Consider the following 18829-nt stretch of genomic DNA (forward strand, 5'->3'; position numbering starts at 1 on the left):
TAAGAGTTCATTTACAGACTTATGGACGGGCCTGCAATATTTTTAATTTTTTGTCTCCTGTAACTAAATTTACTGCTTCTAATTGATAGTCATAGTCATTAATGCTACTACATTCTACATTAAATATCAAGGCTATACACACATAAAGACACACATGTTATGAACCTTTTGCCTTCATGCACTGCAAATAAAACTGACATTATCATTGTAATTTATAATTAGAGTTTATGAAATGATTCAAGTGTTTAAACATGAATGTATCATAGAATTTAAAAACGTCTGGAGCATCTCTACTGATACTCAACACTAATTTGTATTAATAAAAATATGAGTTAATGCCATATTAAAAGTAACAAAAACAGTGTTTTGCGAATTTCCTAAATAACATTTTTCTGCCATCCGATAACGAACATAGGTTCAAAATATGCGCAAAATGAGTATCTTTTCAAGGAATAAGCGATACTTATGTTCAAATAAAAAATATCAAATAAATAAAAAATGCCTTCTTGGCTTCCTGGTTAAAATTCACAAATAGATTAGAGCCATTGTAATATGTTTTCTAAATAGTATACAATAAAAGAGTGTTGAGTTTGACCGTTCGTTGATGGATTTCAATGCAATATTTTTTATTGCAAATTGTTAACATGATGAATAACATCGAGTCCTGTTTAACATATTCAATGAACTACGATACCAAAGCTAATGTTGGCAAAGCAATTCCATAAAGAAACTGCATTCACACATAATTTATGTGCTGTTTGATAAGTAATGTGTGTGCCGCAATTTACTTTTCCCGCTTTGAATAATTGCGTTTGTTTGTTACTCCATTATCAAGAGTATTATCTTCTGCCATTCTGCCAACCATGAAACAAATGCAAACTGATATTGTTTTCCGCGAGCAAATTTATTCTTCATTGGCTCTATGGATGTTTTTTTGCGAAACCACGTCATTGGCGTTCTCTGTAGAGTCGATCAATAGGGGAGGGAAAATGTGTATGAGTAAAATTGGCACGCATCGAACAACCGAGATCAATTTCTAGTCTCGATTTCCGCGTCAAGGCGTCATCCTCTTTTGCCGCAAGCATAATTTGGTTATTGATGCAGCTCGTGCTAATAACGCCGGAGGTAAATATTTAAAGGCATACATCAAGAGTGTGCATCATGTATGTAGTATAGAGCCGGCTGGGACTCACAAACAAGGCTCCTTCAACGTGTGTGCACATGTTTTAATATGCGCCGTGTGTCATGAGTTTGTACTCTTGTTAATATCATCATCAGCTGGCTGATTATATGTATATTTACGTGCCGCTACCGTATATAGCAGCGGTAGAGAGAGAGAGAGAGCATTCCATGAATATTTTATTTTCGAGGGCATAAATATTGATGCATGCAGTCAGTCTTTAGAAACATTTATATTAGCCGGCGGTGCATATGTACACGGTAGAAAAGTATAAGGTATGTGCGGTACAAAGCACCGCGTTGGATAAAAAGTCACGACTCGAAATGATTTGCCTCGCAGGATTAAAAGTCTCTCGATTTCATCCGCGAGCGGCGCGCAGAAACGCAAATAAATCTCTCGATTAAGATCTCCGTTGGTCAGGTGTGTGTTTTCATTCGACGTGATGGATTTTTTAGCCAAATGATCGTGTTTTAGACAGGGAAAGTACGGAAAACGATCAACGTGACGTTGCCAAAGCCGTGTAATTTTACAACTTCGTACGTCAGTAAATAAATATTTTATTACGATGTTTAGCGCCTGGCACGAATCTATACTATTCTCGGAATCTGTATCACCGAAACTGCTTGCGCCCCTAATTGCAGACCTACGAGACGATATGTTATAATTTAGCATTTATAGCATAGGCAAGTCGACCTTAATTTGGTTTCTAGTGTGTGCCGGCATCAGAAGAAACATTTCTAGAAAACTCGATTAGTTTAACGCATATAGGTTTATATATTTTAGAAAATTCAATCACAAATATTTAAAAGTATCTTCAATTCAATTCAAAATATTTGTAATTCGTTCATCGTAAATATTTACATATGTGATTTTGGAGTATTACGTCGCAACAAAATTTAAAAGCCAAATATAACAATGTCGGATTATCCACTTTAAAAAACTTTCATAACGGGGAAGTCGATTGAGGGAGTCCCTTAGGGGCCTGCAATTCAGAAGTGCTCGACTTGCAAATTAAATGCGAAGGAAATAAACTCAAGCTTTCTTTGTCTCCCGCTGGGCCGCGAATTTCAAAAATATACTGAGCTCTCCTTTGTTTTATGGCACGCACTCGGGGCATAATTAAAATTGCTATGGTGGCAAGAAACCAGTGCGAATGTCGGCAATCAACACTTTCCAGGTGTGGTTTTCTTTTCTAAGTCTGTCTGGACGCGTCGAATTTCACTGTGCTGCTTGTAACGGAGGAGCAGAGATTTTATCTGCTAGATGGTCCATTTCAGCTACATCGCGGTTAACTTTCAGAGTCTCGCGTTACCAATAATAATTATTGTGCACAATGAATTCTAAATGAGCGAGCGTAAATAAAACGGGTGGTAAATAAATCAGATCGTGGCTGGGCAACGGTTCTGGTATATGTACGTACTATGTGTACGAAAGCCTGCAGGACAGATTGGATATTAATTCACAATGCGCGTCACAGCATAAATCAGCCTGTATTAATCCGGAGTGGACCATTAGGGAGCCTGTTTTTAATGAGAGTTCGACAGGAAATGGTAGCCTAAAAACCGCAAGATTAAGTAGACCATTGCTTGTGTCATTGGCACCGTATTTACTTTTCGCAGCAATGAGAGGAAGGTAAAGATGCTTCAAGTCTGGCTGCGAAATTGTTTTCAGCTTCCTCCATCATTGAGAGGCCGCTAACCTCTGTTGCATTGTTGTTTTGTTTCTCTCAAAAGGAGTGGTGTAAAGGATACGCAGAATTGGCGTTGAGTGAAGTGCACTTGAAAGATTAATGTTTTGTTGCGCGAGCCTTGATTGACATCCGCTTGAACTGATGCTATTTGTGTGTTAACGAGAACATCATAAAATGCAACTCTATCAACAAAAGGAAATGCGAATATATGTCCGCGAAGAAGATTAATTCAACTTAAAATATTTAAAAAATATAGCAGAACGTTACTTCATCAGTTCAAAACTGAGAACTTTATGTGGCACGTTATTTGCTATTGATTTCAAGCATCACTCTAGAGCAGAAACTATTAAATTGCAATTTTAAAAATAATTTGTTACTGTTGAAAAAATTCACCTATGAACTGTCTCAATATAAGGAAATCAAATGGTATTAAGAAAGATATGGTCCATCCTAAAAATAAGCATATAATTTTACACAAAATTTATATACCCTGCATGTATTGTGTGCGATTACTCATTAAATTTATTGATTACACGACTACTCACTTCAGAAACTTAACACCATCGCAGCTAGTTGATTCTTATGTATCCAGCGCATGGGACAAAAATAGCGAGCAGCCTAGTAAATACGCTGCTCCACATGGAGCGTAATACTCTCCACTTGAAACGTGTTTCGAGAAAAATTTACGACGGGTGATTGAATATTAAGTTTCAATGTAAATTCAAGGCACACGTTGGCGCACGTACATTGGAACCATTATAACAGTATCTACGCCAGCCGCGAGGTTGCTGGAGCGATGTCAGGATCTGCCGCTTAATTTTGAATAAAATAATAATCCATCATTCGTGCTCGTGAAAGACGAGACAGCAATTATTCCAGCATTTCACTTAGAGCAGGTGGCTAATTTTCCATCAACCATTAGCAATTATGCTCGCCTTTTTTATTTAATATGCCCGACAATAAAGGCGGCGATTCAGAAATTGCTTCTCAATAACCTTTTGACACCCTTTGTCGCGTTGTATACAATATGTGTGAGGAAAAAAAGCGATGACGCCCAGTTATTATCGCCCGGGGAGACGAGATCTCTTTTTTATATGCACAGTGTTTGCCTTTTTACTATGGTGACGCAACTCTCAGGTGATTGCAGTCTGCAACAGAAAGTATCTCACATGCGGTTGAGCTGTCGTTTTGTCTTACTCTCGCGCGGATAATGACAGCGGCAATATGAGCAAGCTGACGCCGTCTTCGCTGGTGACGCCAGCCAACAGATATTGACCCTGGTCGACCTTTCAGTTGTGGGGTCACTTCTTAACGGTTGGAATTCGCGAGTGACCCTGATTCGCAATGGATCCAGACTTCGCAGCTCATGTCTTCTATCACTCAATCGGAAAAAGCAATCAATCTGGCGGGTATCACTATGGAAGAAATGTGAGAATTATTTTTTGTTTAAAATTTTCATTTAAAATGACTCAAAGAGCATTGCTTGTTTAGCTTTCTCCCACATATTTCAAGGATCGGAGGTGGCCGCTTTTAGATTCGCTGATGCTTGAAAGTGACCTTGATCGGCTAATGTGCGAAATACGGATTAGACACGCAATACGTATGAAACTTGCTCCTGCGTAGGACCAAAATATAAGAAACACAGGACAAGTCATTTGGTTACTAGCCTTTCCTGAATGCACCAATTAAAATAAAACTATATTTCATATAATTGCTGAGGAGTTGTGCGACTGGTATGTGTTTCAGAGGACGTCACTACTACGATGATAGATTATATCCTTCATTGGCGCCAAAAGCAGCCCGTAACCCGACATTTTCAAGGGGGCAATGAGCAACTTGGCACGCACACCTGAGCCGATGACAGATCACTCCGATGTGCGATTCGGCACAAGGAATTGGGCCACACACAAATTTACCCGCCAGCGGCGGTCACACTAATTGCACTGAAGTTGGGAAGAATCGCACCAAGAACCCCGCCGTTCTCTCTGGCTGAGGGTTGAAATGGGTCTGAAAAGCCTGTCGGAAAGGAAAAAGTGTATCACGCCATACAGGCTGCGTGGAATCCCGCAATTGCGGTGAGCTGGATGGGTGAGGGCTCGAGTGCAATTCAGACAACTCAAAAGATATCGACAAGAAATTTTATTACTACTTGCTCTTTGCGAGTGACGAAAACTCAATTTTTTATATTTTTATAACCACTGAAATTTGTCAAGTTAGTTATAGATACCCCGCGCATGAATAAGAAAAAATGCTTTTGTGACGTTCTTACGTAGAAAAATAATCGAGCTTTCTTGGAAATTTCAGAATTTGTGTCAGGGTTAACATATCTTTAAACTCATTTTCATCTCGACCAGTCTATTTTTCTGTAGCCACATTGCCTTCTCATTAGGGCCTCTAGTTATCGAACATCACCATGGCGGAGAGCAAAAATGCACAATCATGACACAGGAGACACGAATGAGTAAGTTGTAAAAGGTGCCATGTAGTGCACCTCGTTCGCATCACAAAGCCTAATCCCTCCTCATTCAACGCTTTGGGAGCACGTGACCACGCGAGTGTGACAGTAGATTACACGAGAATTGCATCTCCCATTCATTCCCTAGCATTAATTAAGGACGCTACGAAGACTAAAAATAAAAACTCTGGGGGCACTGCTCACCAGCGTGACGCATCTCGGAGTGTGCGGTCAACGGGCTAGACTGCAAGGGGCTGTTTGGTGAATGCCTCGTCACTCTTCTTTTTCAAGAGTGTTGCCCCATTTGCACACTTGGCAACAACCGCACACCCGCCGACTCACTCGGCGAGTGCGCATAAGAGGTGTAAATCCCGTCGAGTGGGCAAGATAAGACGCGAATTTCGAGACTAAAAATGGGACAGCAGGAAAATCAGAAGCAGCCACCTAAGTGACGCAAATGTTCGCTAATTAACGCTGAAATTAGACGCACCATTACGCTCTTGATGGGAGTTTGCAGCTGGGAAATTGTCTTGGATGACACACAAATGGGCTATAAAAAGTATTTCGGTTTCAAAATAAGACGCGTATAATGTGCTCTTAAAGTGCTACCGTCTGAAGTTGATTGAACTCTATTTTTCACTTATTTATGTCGACATTGCCAAGCTAATGTGTAGTTCCTGTTAGCATGTCGAGAAAATCAATAATTTTAATTGTCCTCCAGTTTCAGTTGTTTTAAATTTAAATTGCATGCCGTATAAAATAACAGAAACCTTTTTGAAATAGTAAATCTAAATTTTAAAAATCTCCGGGTTATTTAAATAATATATATATATTATTTCTTGAAGATTTCGTGCAGCATAAGTGGTTCTAGAGAATTCGCAACTTCAGCTTATTATGACTGGCTAATAATTGCTTCAGCGGGACTCTTACATGAGTCAGACACGCGCAGATGTTTTTGAAAAAGCATAAACAAAAGGATAAAATTTTAGAGTCAAGCTGCTGCGTCCAAATTTATATTCCTTCAGACTGTTTTCGTTTGTTTGAGAACCAATAAATCAGTCTAGGTGAGCGCGAAATAAAAGCGTGATTCATTTCTCAAACGGTAGTAAAAATTTCGAAAAGCGGCAGAAACAACCACTGCTGACGTCACCCGCGCTCATCTCCATATCCAAGATATATTCAAAGTTAAAGAGTGAAAAGTTTCCTCGTTGACGTCAGCTCGCTAATTGAGTTACCAAGTTTTTGATCTGCTTATCAATCACCCGCCGGAAATTCAATTTGGTGCGTGTGTGAGTACAATTTCTGGCGTAATTACCATGGCGAGCCGCAGCATCCGTTGCAGATCTGGAGCGGTGGCACTGGACATGACAGCCGCGTCCTTCTGGGTCACGAGACTCACAACAACAACAACAATGAAAGAGCGATTCGGTGGTAATTACGCGGCGACTGCGAGTACAGAGCAGCCGCACTCCATCATCTGGTCCGGCATCTGCAGTCAGCTCGATTGAACTACTAAAGTAATTCTCTTTTCCGCACATACAAGCAATGATCTGCTCACCTCGTGACCTGCGCAGATCATAATACCTATGGATGGCGGAGAGATAAAAAAAGAGTCGGCAGCGAGCTTGCCTGGCCCAATGCCGCAGTAAAAATAAAATAGAAAAAAACAGTCGTACACAGCGGTGGGCTGATGAAGCGATTGCAGTTGTTGTTGGGTACATTTTAAGTTTGAAACGCACGCATGATATGACTACTAAAACGCTCCAGTAGAAAGTTTGCTGCTGCTGAGAGGAGAGAATTTTATCTTTTTAACCCTTTCAACCGGCACGGTTTTCTGCGAGCTGCAAAATCTGCGTCAGGGTGATTGTGATCTGTGTAATGTACGGCTTTCCAGGAAAATTTCTTCTTGTGTGTTGCACAAAATATCTCGTAAATCTATCTCAAGCCGGAATGAAAGGGTAAAGTTTACGGCCATTTAACCGTAATAAACGTCATTTTACTCCTGGACGTTGAAGCTAAGATTGCTTTTTCAGCAGGTTTGGGAATTTTAACAAGCGTACTTTACATTTTTCTTTATTATTATTACCCCCATTGACCTATGCACCGTTTCACGTTCATATTAACCTAATTTTGGGACTACTAACACCATTTTATTTGTGTTTGCTTTCTTTCCACCATTTTTTACCGAATACTTTCATGAGAACGAAATAATTGCAATTGTAAGATGTAATGCAAGACTGCAAGAAGATCAATCATAACATTTATCGAAACACAATTCTGTCATTCCAATTATACGTGTTAAACGGTATAATTGATTTCTCTGCGCAGTGTAAGCTTTGATTTGCATCCTATTGATTCTAACATTGATATATTAACCGTTTTATGAAAACAAACAAGTGGGGATTATGATATACGAGCCCCCTTTCGCATTCAGCGTCAGCAAGATCAATCAATTTCCACTCCACTTGCTACAAATTCGCCAGTAAATCATGCAAATGCGAAGCGGCATCAGATGCTTTTATTTCTCACTTTAAGAGAAATTTCGCTCTAGCATCTCGCTTGGACGTCCAAGTATTGAATTATGAGTGCACTCTATCCCACAGGTTTGTGCACAAACAAAATTATTATCACATAATCCGAATCTAGCGGTTTCACAGTTATAAATACGAACGCTCACAGATTATGATTATTTCATTTGAATTACGATCGAGAAAGAATGCTCGGAGCTGGCCAGCTCGCTCCTCTCCAGCACCAGAGTCACACTTAATTTACACCGGGGTTGGAATAAGTTAATAAATCATGTTCTTCATTCAAGCGGCCATTAAGCACAGTGCCACACATGCATGACAAGCTTGATGGTCGCTTATAAATATAATAAAGATGATGGTGCGCGTGTATTTTTGAGAAAACCAACTCAAGTGGAAAAGGAAATAATGCGAGCGGCCCTAAGGATTAAAAAGGAAGCTAGCTATGCGGGATACATTTCAAGCCGGCGCCTTTCGGTCATGATACGATGCATCTCTCCAGATAAATCTAACCGAAAAATGGAAGTGTCGGTCATCTCACGCGTGCATCTGTTGAAAGGAATGATAGTAAATTTACTGCTATACTATAGAGCGTTAAAATTTGGTTATCCATGAAATGAATTATAAACGACATTTAAGAATAATCCAAGCAGGATTTGACCCATTTCAAGTCAAAGGAAAATATATCCACATACTTAGATTCGTGTGCTGCATGCTTATCACTGCCAGCTAGCGATAGAATTTTTCCTGCGTGCTGTAGAATTCCTTTGCCCAAGCAGGGCTAGTGATTAGCGTACTTCGCTGTGCAAATACGAAAAACGACGCTTTTTTGTGTGGCTGTCATTTCTAGCACAGCCTTCTGGCACTTCTACCGAGTCCCACAATAGAGCTGAGTAAAAACCAGATCTTGCAACGCATGTGGTAGTCACCTTTTGGTTTCTCTCCAGCAACTCTCGGTTTTTGCTTTAACTCGCCTGAGTCTTGCCACCGAAAAGAAAATCACTGAGATCTACTCAATTATTCGGCGATTGTTTGCAGCCAGCCTGTTCCAATCATTTATATCGTTATCTGACGGTGGCCATGCATCAGCTAGGGGGCCCGATTGCTTATCTTTTAGTCTGGGCGTTCAGAGTAACAATAATTCACCCCTTTTCCAGCTGCACGCGTTGGTTCGTTCCACGCGGCAGCTCAAAAAGAACAAACCTGATGTTGCTCTGCTCAGGCGCGATATGCGCTTGTAAAAGCGGATTTAACAAATAAATAACCGATTATTAATAGCAGTTGCTTGTAAGGAAGGGGGTTTTGTCGAGCAAACAGTCCACATTCGTTTATAAACTGCAGCAGAGCAGGCTCATCATCGCTAGCCATGAAAACATCAGAGGGAAGAAGACCTATGCTCAAAGAAAGAGTAGTCGGTTTATTTGGGCGCCGCGTTTGCCCCGAGGAGATGCGCAAGCCATAAATCCTACTGGAAACTACTATATTCGGTTGCTTATTACCTGATGATATTCTAACAAGAAACCTAGAATTCGTGTTTAACAAGCATCAAGGGACAAAAAACTGTTGTATTCATGAATTTATAGGCTATCTTTTATAGTAAAAAACACGCTACTATCGTGCAAACTTACATGTGGATCTATTGGTTGAAAATAAATTTCATTCAACTCAAGATATTCCTTATTAGCTGGATTCAAATTCAAATTTTGAGCTACTCACAATCAGGTGATTAATTTGTCAAGCCCCGAAACTCGTGTAGCTTCTAACGATAAACAACATTAATTGATATTTACTCGTGCCTATTGATGGCATCAAAACCTCGAAAGAGCCACTTCTTCACACCACAAAAACATCCGAATATTTTCAGTTGAGAATATAGAAGCTGCTTCTAATTTCAACGGAAAATTATGAAAACCTCTCGTGTATCTGCCCATCATCAGAATATGTTGCCTTAAAAGTATAGAGGCAGTGATTGTGCCAAAAAGTTACTAAAATTTTTGCTTTCGTTTATAAATAAAACAGAGCAGATACACTTAGAAATTCATCATTCGATAGCATTGTCATGATTATTTTTTTTGCTCTTTTTATCCCTGTCCGAGGACCCGGAAGGGCGCGCACTGCACTAGCACGGATGCTGAAACCCGGGTCCCAATAACACCGCGAACGGATAACATGGGCGCACCAGGCCGCACAGGGACCCAGTCCACAGAAGGGCCACTTGCCTCTGCACCGAGGACTGCATTGAAACGCTAGACATTCGTCCCGTGATGCCAAATCACGCATGCTGGAAAGGTGCAAACCAGCAAGTAGCGAAGAACGATGTGGGAGAAAATTGAAAAATACGCTCTAAATTTTGATCTGGATTGAAACCCTTTCAAATCATTTATTTCAAATGCTTCCACTTCCTGTAAAAAGCCAAGCAACTTGAGCGTGATTGTCATTTTCAAACAAAAGAGGGCCAGGCGCGAAATAATGGGTCTACACGATCGAAAGTCGAGACGGAAATGAAAGAAGCCATTCATTACTCGTCAATTGCAACAATTGCTGCTCGCCGCTACTTTCAAAATAACGCAAATAAATTTATTGCTCCGCGCTGTGTGAGGTGAGTCGGCCGACTTTCATTTACTAAAAACAAAAATCTCGATCGATAATAATGAGCGCACGTATAATTTCACATAAGAATAGATTGCGTTCCACCTTCGACTGTGCTCTCTGCTGGTGAATAGGAGAGAAGAGATTGCAATCACGCTGATCGTTAGATTCCATTTCCCGAAACATATCTCGCACAAAATGATGATTACGTTTTGCTCTATTATCTGTCATTTAGCGAAATTATGTAAGAAAACAACAAACTGAAGGAAAACGCCATTGTTTCGTGCTGCAACACGTTCGTGGAACGTGCATGTGTGTAATCACCTGGCTCGCAGCACACAAAAAGCTGCTTGAATGGCAACTTCACGCTTTTCTTTCAATTTTATTTCTACTCTGCAGAACGAATAGTGCGTTGGTTTTTCTCCGCATCCAACACACTTTTCTCACAAATTCGACGACGAGGCCTCTTGCGTGCGTTTTCGATTATCTGCCGGTGGCATTGTGCTCAGCTGGAGGGTCCTTCAAGCACCTCTTTTCACATAGTAATTGAGAGTAATTCACAATTGGCGGCCTCTCCACTTTAGTCGCAATCAGTCTGCAGCGCTCTTTCTCCAGCCCAGCTTTGTGAGACATACCTGCGGATATGCCACGGCCAAACGGGTTTGTTGCGCACTTCATTTGGCATCATAAGAACACACGGACCCTCATGCAGACGTGCATTTTATGGTTTAGGGGAAGTGAGAAGGCAATTGTACACAATAAAACTATGACATTTAGTCTTGAGATCATGTCTTTTATTTCATAGAAGAAACGCAAAACCTGTTTTTTCCTTTTAGTTATTTGGTTTTAAGGCATGAATCAATACGACAAAATTAAATCCGTAATTTTTCTTTTCATAAAATTGCATTATTGCGCTCCAGGTTTTTAACAGCTTTCAAACTAACGGCCACATCATTACTATCACAAACAGTTTTAATGCTTGTATAAACCTCAATTTCCATGGCATTATCTGAGCAGTTTCAATATTTTATCAGATGTGTAACTGTGAGAAATCTAAACAATCAGAATCAACAAAAAATGATAATAAATGTTTATATCTAGAGCAAATGTGCTCAATGATTAATAGCATTTTGTGCACGAATATCAAACACGACTTTGATTGCTCTCGCTTTTAGCTTGACTGATTTAACAGTTGACAGTTGAATCAAGCCGTGGCACAAAAAGCTGTCTGCCAATTTTTCATCGTCCTTTTCACCCTTGTGTATATTTTTGAATGGCATACCCGCTTCAATCTCACCACAGTGCAAAAAAATAATGGCTCCAAGGTAAATATTTGAGTTTGAAGTGCCCTAGGAGATTTCTCACTGCCCCTATAGCGAGCAAATCGAGCGGATTTTTCCATGCTATTGCCTTTGAAACCAAAAAGCAAAAAATCCGCTCACGGCGTAACGAGAAGCCGAAAGGGGCGGCAACCCTCGACTCCCTCAATGCACGTACAGAGCATGGACCCACGAGTGCGACGGCATAATAATGTCTTGTGTTATGATAATGAGCAGGCAACGCGACACTGTAACTTTCGTCGGTCGGGGCAGATTACGATATCAAAGCCAGCAGGGTGAACAACAATAAATCGCCGCTTCTATTGTATTGCATGGCGTACACATCATTATCTTTAAACAGGGTTAACCAAGCAGCCAGAGGGGTAGGTCGCGCTGATGCTGTGAGAAAAACTACGATTCTTCCTCCCATAAGCGAGGCATGAAAATACAAGATAAATGCAGTTCAAAATTGAAAAATTATGCTCGGCCATTCAGGGGTACGAGGGTTGAGCATTTCCTAAATTTTACTTTCCATTAAATATTAAATATATGAAATTTGAAAGCATAGTAAATAACATCAACAAAAACGTAATATGATAGAGCACTCCCCACTACCGGGCTAACATTGGCAAAGTCACATAACCCCAAAAAGACACGTACTGATTGGCACACAAAAGATTAGCATTCCTTTTCAGTTAATAATTGATAGCATTGAATAATAGAGGCAATTGTTTTTAGCGATATTGCATGATTTTTCCGGCTCGCATCTAATATTCGACGTTACTTTTTCGTTCTTCAGGAAATGTTTCAAGGGTTTTTTCTCCAGAAATCATTGGTAGACGTGGGGCACTTGACTAATCACTTTAACAAGAGAGAATCTAGGATTCCCATTGGGTCTATCACATCCCTCAAGTAACAGGCAATGCCAGCCGCGCCTCGTTGAAAGGTTTTCTTAAGTTAACCTTAGGTACATTACAAAAAAAAACTTAGTGAGGTGAGAGGTATGTCATGTCATGGGTCTATACATGTTATACATGCGTTCGTGGATCTTGTGTAAAAGATAGTGGTAAATTTTCGCCCTATTTTCTATCTCCTGAAAGACAGGGATAAACAATTAAGTAGCAAAAAACTTTGGATATAGTGCAGAAGGCTGTCATAGAGCAGCTTTGGGGAAGCGGGAAGATCAAGAGGAAGCGAGAAATATTGGTTCTCCTTTTGTATACAAGGGGACTCAAGGTGGAATGCTGAACAATAAAAATTCGTTCAAACGCGCACAATGAACTCTAAGATATGGTTTAAGTTGACAGCTAAACTTGTTTCCGCGTCTAATTCTTGACAAATATCACTCGTGAAATAGGTGAAACGCTAGGAAAGTCGTTTCCGATACAGACACTGTCAAGAAATCACGAACGACACAGTATGGTCAATTTTCGATTTACAAAATGAACTAAATATTATTTTTTTCTTACACGTTCATCGTGGCGACATTAGTCCTTTTACAAACGAAGTCATCGATTATGCCGCATGAGTCACAAGTGTTTGTCTCTCCAGTCGGCCGAGATTTTCCTGACAGATGACTTTTTTCCATTATTAGCTACAGAGCTGATGTTCCTGTCACCCCTGGATTGCGCTCTCGTCATGGAAATTCGGTGCGACGTGCAGACTTAAGACATGACTCCATTACGTCCAGCAGCTGGCGGAATATGTATTGTATCGTAATGCATTTGTGACAGACGCGAACTTTCAGTTTTTCAGGTCTCGATCGTAAGCCGGTCGCACGATTGTCCTTGCAGTGAGTAAGTCTGTACCAAGCGAGTGAGGAGATCTTGCTGGGTGGGGTGGGGGCCTCGATTTGCTTTTAATTCAGCATGCAAGGGCACGACGACAGGAATGAATACACGCGCGCGGGAAAAGCGCAGAGTCACAGGCAGAAAATTAATCAGCACGACGCTCGGCGGGAAATTCACGTTTGCTCTCGCGTCCACAGTGTGTACGGTAGACGCACTCATTGTTGAAATGGTATAAATACAAATGGAAGAAGGAGTATGCCTGCAGGTCAAACTTCTTTTGAAACTGGAAATAAAACGCGGCAGGGCAGAAAATACGTTTCAAACAGGTCAATCAAGCGATTGTATTTCACTATTAAAATAAGTCATTATTTTTTTAATTTGTTTTTCCTTTCTCCTTGACAAACTGCTTAATGCGAAGAGAGTGAATAAGTTACGAACAGCAGAAAAATTAAAAAAGCTGGCAGGGTGTTGGAGAATCAAGAAGTGACATCAGAAATTTTAAACTGTCACAAGTATTTCATTGGAATATAGCGCGACGAATACTGTATAACAGAGTCGGCTGAAATCAAAATCAGTATTGTCTGCACAAAGGCAGCACTGGGTGGCGCTGGAAGCAGGGCCCAGAAGCCGCATATGTAAACACACCCGCGCCCAAGTTTACGCATTTTTGCACATTCCGCGGCAAACTACACAGGTATCTGAAAAAAGCTACAAGCGAATGCGTCAGAGGGGCGGCAGTAAATATTTCCAAGACGCAGCGGCGATGGTAAGTCTAAAATATTGCGACGCGATGATTCCGCCAGTCTAAATACAACAACTGGGCGCACGCGAGTGAAAAATACGAGTTTCGCTATTGTCTGACGTTAGTTTGTACAGCTAGGCGTGCGAGTGTGAGAGAGCATAGCTCCAACACTCGCACTCTCTGCTGCCTGCAGACGTAAACCATCTGCCCCTATTCAGTAAATACACACCCTCCGCTGCTATAAATACAAATGGCTGACCAGCCTGCAGCGTTCGTGTGACGCTTGCTTTTACCTTATTTGGCCGGCCTATTACACCCATAATGCGCACCCATTGATTTTTGATTCCAGTCCATTGATGTGTGCGTGCACCGCTCTTCATAAAAGGTGCGTCGGCAAATAAATCAATTCAGGGGGATCCGGTTGTCGTCAGAACTGATATTTTTCAGTTTACGTGCGTCTGGGGGTAAGCTGCGTTTGTGTATATGGGATAATTGCTGGCTGACCTAAGCTGAATCGTGTTTTGATGGAGTCCCCTCCCTAGAGTAATTTTATTTACCATTATTCAAATATTGTATTCCAAAAAGAATGCTGAATTTGGAAACAATAGCCACTAGATAAGCGCCAATTCTAATAGCGTTCTGAAGTTAGATAGTTCAATTATGATAAGAAACGCACTAAATTTTCTCTCAGTGGAGCAAGATTTGAAAAATGTATGTGACAAAAGTAATTTTGTATTGATAATCTTCAAATTGAGATGTAGGTCTCACTAATCGAAATGCTTTATCTGTATGCCTGATTAAAGTGGGTTATCAATAAACAGTTTTTTATAACAATTGATATATAATAGACCAGGATAATGGTATTCAGCCCTTATTCAATTAAATTAAGATTATATCCTACGAATTTAGATTTTAAATTGCCAATATCAGAGAGCTACTAACAGAAATGCCTTTAAAATTTAAATTAAAACTGACTTTGTCGAATTTGTTTACTGATGTTACAGAAGTTTTAAGCTTGAACGTATACTCATTGTTTTAATGGTATTGCACCTGTTTTAGGTCCGCTGCAGATAAGTCTTTGACACTAATTCATTAACAGGGACATAAAACAACTTGATTTTTGCATTTTAATGTCTTGAAAGACAGGAATTTTATAAAGCAAATTAGAAATATTGTATTAAATGTTGTATTTACATACGCGCCATATATATCAAGAATTCCTTTCGTCACATCAAACCTAAGAGCACCTTAGAACAACGCATAAACCCTAATGGCTTGGTAAGGGAAGATAGATTATCGGTATATGGTGCTAGTATTGACTCAAACGTAAAAATGTCTCGATCCCAACCAACTTCCTTTAAAGTTGTGTAAGGAGGCCAAACAAAGGATTCACGCAAGCCTACCTTATGCACAGTTGACCTGGTCTCGGGCGGCGACATTGGCAGCACCTTGGCGTCGCTCATCTTGCCGGACGGCGGTTCGTTTTGGGGCCTGCGAAAAGAGGCCCTGGCCGCGTTGTCCGCCATTTTTTTCACTTCACATCACTCCACTCAGCGAGCATCCTCTCTCAACACCATTAGCGACAACACTGAACCTCATCTCACGAGTGTGTGCTCGTCCTGTGAAATAAGAAGAAAAACACATCAGCGTGAAGGTCAATTAAAATAATACGGCCGCATCTCAACTGCTGGTGGACGAGTTAGAGAGAGAATTCTCTCTCCTCTCTGTCTCTCAGTGCACTAAACCAAGTGCATAGCGCACTGTGTTCGGGGGGGCTTTTATTATTATTCATGTGTGTGAGTGCTCTGCCTTGGATAAGCAAACAAATAATGGGTGTACCAAGGAACGAACGCGGAGCGGCTGCTTCATGTATAATTAACACCGAATGTTGATCATTGCAGCCTGCTCTCGCGACTGCGCAAGTTTATAATTTACCACTTGAAGAGAGATATGAAAGTGGATAATGAGGGGAATCGAGCGAAGATGTAATATACATATATGAACATATATTGGCACTTTGATCGCATCTGCAAAAGGAAAATCTGAGAGCTCGGTCAAGGGAAAAGATGTCTTTGAGGAATAATGTGGCTGACAAGTGGTTTACGCTGTTTACAATTCTTTCGCGAAATAATACCAACACCACATAATGTCCATGGAAAAGTTATTGCGTGACGCATATATAGCTTTCAAACAAGTTGATTTTTTTTCGTTAAACATTAAGTTAGGCAGCATCAACCAGGCAAAAAAATGTTTTTGGATACTGATTGCTTTGAAATAAATCAAATCATATTGTCTGGAAGATCAGTTTTATCTTGCATTATGCACTCTCCTATGAATTTCGTAAAAAGGTTAAGTTTTATCGTCAAACTACGCAGTTAATTTTGCGCATCGCAAACTGTAAAATCGACCCTTTACAGCAGAAGCACACTACAAAACAAGCAGATATCTCGTTTCTAAAGTCCCTATAGCAAGACCAATAAAAAGAGCAGTGCACACGAGAAGCCAGAAAAAACAAGCTGCACACATCCAACAGAATATTTGAAATTCTAGAAGCTGCGTGTGGTGAATTTTGCGTCCATGGTGGTGGAACCACGCAGTCGGTCGGTCGACCGTCCATCAGGGCAGCTAACACCAAACCCGATCCCTCTCCACTCGCTGATGGATGCCCACTCGGCATGAAAATTATACCCATAGCAGATTTACACGAACATCCTCTGCAGAGAATTCGAGTTTAAAAGTAAATAAACTAATTTTTTCAATTCATTTGATAGTTTTTCACATATATATGACTTCGCCATTATTTTTTTAATTAATGAATGAAAAAAATGGTCGCACTTGCTCAGAGACATTGACACTTTATTTATCATCGAACATGGAAGTGCAAGTGCAAAGGCATAAAATTGCAAGCGTTTGAGTGCCAGTCTTGGCGGTGGATAAAAATAGAGGTGTTTCACCAAGGTTGTCACCACGCACAAAGATACTGTCCCGTGAACTACGCAACCGCGGGTGTAGACTTAAAGAGGACAATATTATATAACATAGCGCAATTTTAATTAGCAGAATCGCATAAAGAGCAGTTTGATAGCAATTATTCTGTGCTCTTTTGTACTTTTTTTTATCACATATGGTCAACAATTTAAATTTCTTTTATACGTGATTGTGCTTCAAAATTTGAAGGGTTTGCTATTCAACTAGGCAGACAATCTTATCAAAATATACATAAAACGTTAGTTAAAAATTGGATAAAAATGCATTTTTATTTTTTTATTTTTTTTTTTTGCTCTTTTTATCCCTGTCCGAGGACCGGAGGACCGGGAAGGGCGCGCACTGCACTAGCACGAATGCTGAAACCCGGGTCCCAATAACACCGCGAACGGATAACATGGGCACACCAGGCCGCACAGGGACCCAGCCCACTCAAGGGCTACTTGCCTCCGCACCGAGGACTGCATTGAAACGCTAGACATTTGTCCCGTGAAGCCAAATCACGCATGCTGGAAAGGTGCAAACCAGCAAGTAGCGAGTCGGCGCCGGTGCGCCTCCCAGCCCGTTGAGCAATTTGAGCAATTCGAGTCACTAAACTAACCACTTTTTGCCATTTCTGACATTGGGTAGCCAGTATTAGATCTCCGAACTGCTCAAATACCTCTCATTGCTTTGACACTCCTGAGAGTGCCTTAACAATGCGAGCCAACGGGCTGGTTCTTATTTGTATTCGCAGTAAATATGCTGACATAACTTGGTTAAAATTTCCGGGTTTCTTTATCTTTAGGACGAAATAAGTTTGATCATTTTTGCTATATAATAACCAGGTTTCTTTGGCACTTTACTGAGGATGGATTAACTCCGCCGTCGCATAAATATTATGAATATTCGCCCCAACTCAAACAAACACGAGAGAGCAGGTACTATAAGCAAGTAGGTCTCGTCGTAAAAATGAAAGGTAATGAGCCTCATTAGACATGTTAATATGATGGATGCCGTAGCTCTTTTGCCTGAAATTATTACATATACTGGCTGCGAGCGAATGAGCAAACGAGAGGAAAGCAGCTTTCGTCCTACTTCGCGCAGTGACAAATTATTAATCTTTCGTCGCCGGCAGCCGATTTTGATTTCCACTCCGATGATCCGTCGCCGAGTGTAAAACAAACTGCGACACAGTGTTTGACACCTGACCGAGTTGTTTTTGTATGAAATCACCTGCTTGCTTGCTCGAGCGGTGGGAAAAGCGGTAGACTAAGGAACTTTCTTCGCATTGTTGCTGGTGGCAAATGACTGATAATGTGAAACTCATTAACCAGGCCCGCCGTGTCCTGGTACGCGTACACACACATGTTGCACAAGTGAAAGGAAGTTTTTTGTTTGGCGAGCGCAATTCAATTAGGTGCATCTTCCGTCGGTCGATTTTTTATTTAGTGGCGAGCAAGGAAAGTTAGAGATGCACCACATAACTTGTTCGAAAAGATTAAATGTCAAGAGTGAACACACACATTGATCGTGAGGCGGCTTGGGATGCTGTGCTTCAGTTTGTACATGTAT

The 18829-nt window shown here is 40.7% G+C and overlaps 1 protein-coding gene across 9 annotated transcripts in view; it reads right to left on the minus strand.

The window, feature by feature from the left end:
• RhoGAP19D (Rho GTPase activating protein at 19D) overlaps positions 1 to 18829 on the minus strand; it is an 81389-nt gene that overhangs the window by 55771 nt on the left and 6789 nt on the right. For 7 of the 9 annotated variants that reach the window (XM_065485529.1, XM_065485527.1, XM_065485526.1 and 4 more), the window contains exon 2: positions 15694 to 15909. In XM_065485529.1, coding sequence (XP_065341601.1) covers positions 15694 to 15816 — 123 coding nt within the window. In that variant the 5' untranslated portion in view covers positions 15817 to 15909. Of the gene's footprint in view, positions 1 to 6640; positions 6707 to 15693; positions 15910 to 15975; positions 15995 to 18829 lie in introns of those variants that run through there. The other 2 variants (XM_065485523.1, XM_065485525.1) reach the window with 2 other exon arrangements.

The sequence above is a fragment of the Cloeon dipterum genome, chromosome 3 (assembly GCF_949628265.1).
Source record: "Cloeon dipterum chromosome 3, ieCloDipt1.1, whole genome shotgun sequence".
NCBI classification, from domain to species: Eukaryota; Metazoa; Arthropoda; class Insecta; order Ephemeroptera; family Baetidae; genus Cloeon; species Cloeon dipterum.